Source organism: Pseudopodoces humilis, chromosome 4 (genome assembly GCF_049639895.1).
Source record: "Pseudopodoces humilis isolate 2021_Gansu_Grassland_sample_001 chromosome 4, ASM4963989v1, whole genome shotgun sequence".
In the NCBI taxonomy this organism is placed as follows: domain Eukaryota; kingdom Metazoa; phylum Chordata; class Aves; order Passeriformes; family Paridae; genus Pseudopodoces; species Pseudopodoces humilis.
The window spans coordinates 36,200,043-36,206,042 of NC_142203.1; the positions used below are offsets into that span (position 1 = coordinate 36,200,043).

At 38.4% G+C, this 6,000-nt stretch overlaps 1 protein-coding gene across 1 annotated transcript in view; it reads left to right on the top strand.

Moving 5' to 3' along the window:
* SHC3 (SHC adaptor protein 3) overlaps positions 1-4,177 on the top strand; it is a 51,569-nt gene extending 47,392 nt beyond the window's left edge. The window contains exons 11-12 of the mRNA XM_005530056.3: positions 631-926; positions 3,963-4,177. Coding sequence (XP_005530113.2) covers positions 631-926; positions 3,963-4,091 — 425 coding nt within the window. The 3' untranslated portion in view covers positions 4,092-4,177. The remainder of the gene's footprint in view (positions 1-630; positions 927-3,962) is intronic.
* Positions 4,178-6,000: the final 1,823 nt, after the last annotated feature.

Below are 6,000 nucleotides of genomic sequence, written 5' to 3' on the forward strand. Positions count from 1 at the left end.
AGGTTTAAAAGATGCTCCCCCAAGGCTGATTTTAGCAAGGCAAATGATGCTAAATGTGTTAACTTGTGTCTGTTTTGCAAGGTTCTCTTCCTAGATGGAGGCTAGGAGTGGGCTGAGTGTGAGGGTGAATGTTCCCTACTAGACATAGCCTTGGGCTGGAGACTCAGTAATGGATAATTTTTAAATGAATAAGTAATTTGAACAGAGACCAGATATGAGTATAATGACATTAGGTATCCCTACTATGCAATTTATTTGAAATTAAACTGTCTAACGTACCTAGAAAGACTGAAGGAGAGATTTGCCTGGTACCAGATCGTATAAATTCAGCTGTTGACAATAGCCACTGCTGAAATAAAGCAGTACCTTTCAAAAGATCCTGCCAAAGTTCAGTCTGATTTTTGCCAGTATTGTTCTGTGCATAACATACATTTTAAACACATTACACTCCTCAGTCTACATACATTATATAAATTGGTAAGTCTATTAGTATATTTTCCCTCATTTTTCTCATAAAGAGAAGTGGCTGTAATGCAAAATAAATCCAGTTTAAAATGACCAGAATATCACCATTTTGCTACATGATTTACCTCTGAATGATCCTGCTCTTGTTTCTATTTCCATAATCAGAACCATTTGAAGATGCTCTCAAGAATCAAACATCTGAGGCTATGTTGAAGAAATCCACCTCCATGGGATGCACCGGCCCTCCTTTATCCAAAGTAGCTGTCCAGACTGAGGCTGAAGAGCTGAGCACTGAGCCATGGTATCAAGGAGAGATGAGCAGGAAAGAAGCAGAACAGCTATTAAAGAAATGTGGAGATTTCCTTGTGAGGAAGAGTACCACAAATCCTGGCTCCTATGTGCTGACAGGCATGCACAAAGGACAAGCCAAGCATCTTCTTTTGGTGGATCCAGAAGGAACTGTAAGCACTGATTAATTCCTCACTAATAGATGACGGTTCTGGCTCTACTCATTTTATCTAAATGCCTTTAATCTTCTTTGCAGCTTATTCACACCTTATCATAAGCACCACGTCGTATCTCTGTTGTGCCATCACATCTCTAATTCTCTCCCTGATGCCTAGCAGAAGACCTAGAGCATAGCTTCTGCACATTGCAGGGAGCCTTAGGGACCTGATTCCCAAGCAAGTTCACACTTTGACTGTGTAGTCTTGGTCAAAAGTGCAGCATTCTTGCTAAAGGAGGGAGGTTTGACTAGCGTGCACACTGGCAACTTCCACTTGGCAGGTCTGTTACCTGGGATATGGACCAGGCCCTCTGTGTTTTCCAGCACATACGCCCAGGAGACAATTGGGGTAGGCCTGTTCTATCTCTTTGCTGCACAATAGCTCCCTCAGCTGATGAAGGGACTTTCCACACAGCAGGATGGAGGGAGCAAGGGAGTTCTAGTTTTCTGTAGCCTGTCCCGTCCAGCTTCTGTGGAGGCGTGAGCTCTTCAGAGAGATTAGAACCATTGTTATGAGTTTTATTCTTTATTCTCCTGGTAGCTGCAAGTAGGCAACTCCTTTTCCTCTATAAAGCACAACTTCAGATAACCAGCTGCAAGGTGAGAAACTGCCATGAATGCCAGCCTGTAGGCATCTGAGCTGAGAAAGCTGTGGCAGAATTATGTCAGTCCTGCAGAGTCTGTATTGCAGTGATGAGGAGCACCCATGGTACTTGTTGCAATTAATTACATTTTCCACACGAGGCCAGTCAAAGAATGGTTTTGCACTTTTGAGGTGCCAGCTGCCTAGTCCTGAATTTGATGGGTACACCAGCCCAGGGGAGTGGCTCTACACCTCTTGAGGGGCGGCCTCCTTTGCTAAAATTCACCAACAGTTTTATGACTCCTGCAAAAAGATAGCCTAATACTCTTTTCAGCATAAACCCACAAATTACTGTTACCGGCTACTGCAAAGGAAACGCTGCTGTGTGATGTGGCAAGTGCAGGAACGCTGTGTCCCACCAGGAGCTCTTCTGCAGTGCTGACTGGCATGGAATACTCAGGTCCTATGATGACTTCCAGGATATTTTCTTCCTGTACAGGATGCCCCCCCCATCTTTGCTGCACTGCCTCTAGTGCATCTCTAATTTGGTGACCTCCTTGGTTAGGGACCTGCTTGTTATCTGCACCTATCCCTTCCCTCAGCCTGCTTGTACCATCATGGCCCTGAGGTGCCTTGCTCAGGAGGCACTGTTCCAGAACAATGATTTTCTGCAACTGTAGCTAGTTACAGACAGCTGTGCTCTCTGTATGACTTGTAGGATCCTGACAAAGCCTCTGAGCATCCCTATTTGCAGCTTGTCAAGGTAGAGAATCATCAATAAAATGCCAGTGTGTGGCCAGCCACCACAGCATGCCAGTGGCTTGCATTTTGTCTGCTTGGTCTCAGCAGGATTGTTCTTGAAGACTGATTCACACAAATGTTGCCTGAAAATTAATTTCACACACTGTACCCAGTGACATGTAACAGGTCTTAAGGGTGTGTTCTTCAGAGCAGAGTTAACTGTCCAATTGCTTCTGCTGTCATCCAGCTAACAAAAAAAGTGAAAAAAGGAAAAAGAGATCTCTCGGTCTGATATCAGATGCTTAAAATGGAGGACTGCTGGATTTTTCTAGATTTAGAATTAGACTCTGGTGATGGTAGGGTGTCTAACTTACAGTCAGAACATCTCAGAATACAGATAAGTAAAGTTAGTGCTTTTTTTAAAGGTGTATTTTCATTTTGAAAATATAGTTTGATTTTAGAAAAAGTGACATTTCAAAGCAGAATGCTTCAGAGGTTGGGAGAGCCTTTTGGATGCCTTCAGTGACATAATTATGTGCAGACTGACCAGAAAGCATCATATGCCATCAAAGTTATTAGTTTCCTTTTTCTATGTCACCATGGGACATACTGTGTTAAGCTTATAGCAGATTTTACAGAACTTAATGTTGAAACTGAATTATTTCAGGAGAGGTGTCCACCACAGCATAAGATGACTTTTTAAAGTTTTAACACAAGTAGTTCTCTCTTCCTAAGAAAAGTTCAAGGAGAATAGATGACATTTCTTTCTCAGAACAGTGCTCACAGGCATTTGCTTGAGGCAGTGTAGAGCCAGCCCAAAAGAAAGTTTTAGTGCAACATGATGTTTGCTCGAGGTGGATTTGTGCTCTGCCTGCAGTAGCTGTATGCCTAACTCATTTGAAACCTAGGAAGGAAATGTTTTGTGGATATGTGGCTAAATAATTAAAGATTGCTTTGTAATATAGATTAGTTTTTGGCTTCTGATAATTTTGACTGTTTAATCCTGCAATGTCAGTTTCCTCCTACCATGGATGGAATGTTGTATACCAGCAGGATGCTGCCACAAAGGGCTGGTGTGTGGGCTAGAAAAATAATTTTTCCTGCCCTGAAGTGTTTAAGTTATGGCACAAGGATGTATTGGGCAGCATAGGGCAACCCCAAGGTAAGTATATATGGTGGCTGGATCTCTTTCTAGGATGGGAATTTTCGAGTAGTGGAAGAAGAAAATCTTAAGAGAAGCACAAAAATGCTGAGGTGCTCAAAGAAGCTGGATTCTAACATATCTGGCACAATAGTGCTTTCTAATTAAAAAGGTGAAAACACCTCAAAGAAGTAGGTGGTCCTTCAAAGAAGAAAAAATTGATCTAAAAATCTGACTTACAGTGAAACAAAATCATGAGCAGAAGTATTCAAGCAGACCTATTCAGAAAGAGTAATAAAAGTATGCTGGTCCATGGAATTGCATGCAAAATACATATTTGGTGAAAATAGGGGGAGTGAGAGAAAAAACAGGAGCCACACTGGATAGGTGCCAAATTTCCACCAATTTTGATGGAAGAGGGATCAGATTCTAAAATAAGATTTTGTCATTTTAGACAATTTTAGTGTGAAGTTAAGGGGGAAAGTACATTACTCATTAATCTGTCTTCTTGCATCCTTTTTTTGAAGGTTCGTACAAAAGATCGTGTCTTTGACAGCATAAGTCATCTCATCAACTATCACCTTGAGAATAATTTGCCTATAGTTTCTTCAGTGAGTGAACTCTGCCTGCAACAGCCTGCTGAAAGAAAACACTGACTCCAGATAACTCTTTTAGTTATTGCAACTTGCAAGCTATAACTGGTAGAAATTGCAGATCTGAAAAGAAAATGTGCATTAAAAAACCCCCACATATTCACATACATTTCACAAGTATATTTTGTTTTAGTTTAAGAAGCCACATTTCATATGGTACACTTGAACATTTTCAGTGCTTTATGTGACATGAAATCACAGCAAAAGGCTTTCTTAAAAGTAATTTCAACAAAATTGTTTAGATTCTCTAATGTGAATGTTGATAGTGTATATACACATTATATATATTAATACAGTATATATTTATATTTTTCAAGTCAGTCTGTTGACAGTATAAAACTATCTTCTGTGCCATGTGTTTTTACCAAAAGAAAAATGACAAGTGTGATTGTTCAGATAAAAAAAATAGAATCCAGCAGTCTCAATTTCTTGAGAAATTTAGTATTACAAATCTTACTTCTGATTTTACCTAAGAAGCACAACTATGGGGATTATAGATGGATTATGCTAGTTAACCATGGAAGGAATCTGAATTCAGTAACTAGAATTCCAACTCAGAAATTTAGCATACAATATTTTTTAAAAGCATTATTCAGTGTCACTGATATCAAAAGGATTTTATCTTTCTGACGTCAAGTTTGAATTCTTATATGATGTTATTTGAAACATTTGTATCTTACTTTAGCAATGACTTGGTGTGATCTCTATGTGTACAAGGTGTGTGCTTTGATTTTTCTATGATATTGTAACAGTATACTGTGACTTCAATTTATTCATTTCAGTGCTAAGGCTAAGTAGTTCTCTGCTTATGGTGAAGATCTAGGTGTCCTTGAATTAACAGTTTCAAACGAGATGTTGCATACTGATTAGACAAGTTCAAATAACTTGTGTTTAATAGACTTAATACAAGATGTACATGACTGTTCAAAGACATATCTGAAAAATCTTTTCTTCTTATAAGCAGTGAAGACTATCTGAACTCAGTGGTCAGTTTTGCAAATGATGTCACTTGCATTTACTTGCCAAAGCATAACTTCATTTTGGCATTCAGCAAGTGATAGGTATTGGAAATATACTAGTTTTTCTCTAAATATCAAGTTTAGAAAATACACATACAATAAAGACACATTTCTGACAGAAATGCCCTTGACTTTTGGTACTGGGAAATGCTTTAAGGGATGTTTGTACTGTTCACATTAAAGCATTATATAAAGTTATTTTCCCATTCTATGAATCTTATTATGAGTCAAATTCAATAGACACAGTTCCTGTAAATGCAATACTTGTGCCAGAGTCAAGATTTAGCCTTCAGCAATTCAAGGTCTTCTCTAGCACCAGTCTCTCAAATCAAATCTTCAGACTTGATTCATAAAAACTTAGCAGGGTAAGTCTAGGTTAAGTACCTGCCTATCCCAGAGTATACTTAAAGTTACATTTAGTTCTAAGAATTTGCTAAGTTTAAAAATTTTTCAAACTATAGTCAAACTGACTGAAGAATTCACTTTGAATATATTCAGGCAGGACTATCATGTTAAAATTCTGAAATAATTTTTTTGTACCTTTTGCTTTTAAATATGGAGAAGTTGCAATTTGAAAGTTTTATTTTGAGTAATCTCAAAACTTGAAATTATTGAGACACCTAAGACTAATCATGTAATCTGCATCTATGTAAAAATACACCTTATTCTGTAATTAGGACATCTGGAAGCCAAATTAAGACATTAGTGAACCAAATGTTTGTGATTAATTTTACTAAAGATAGTTATTATTTGATATTTCTAGGTCTGAATGGGAGCTGAGAGCAAAGGAGAGCAATTAAATGCTGAATTCAACCCAAATCAGTATGGCACTGAGTTTAGTGGAATTCTTAAAATTTTGTTTTAGTAGACTGGGAGTGGCAAAGAAATAGGAA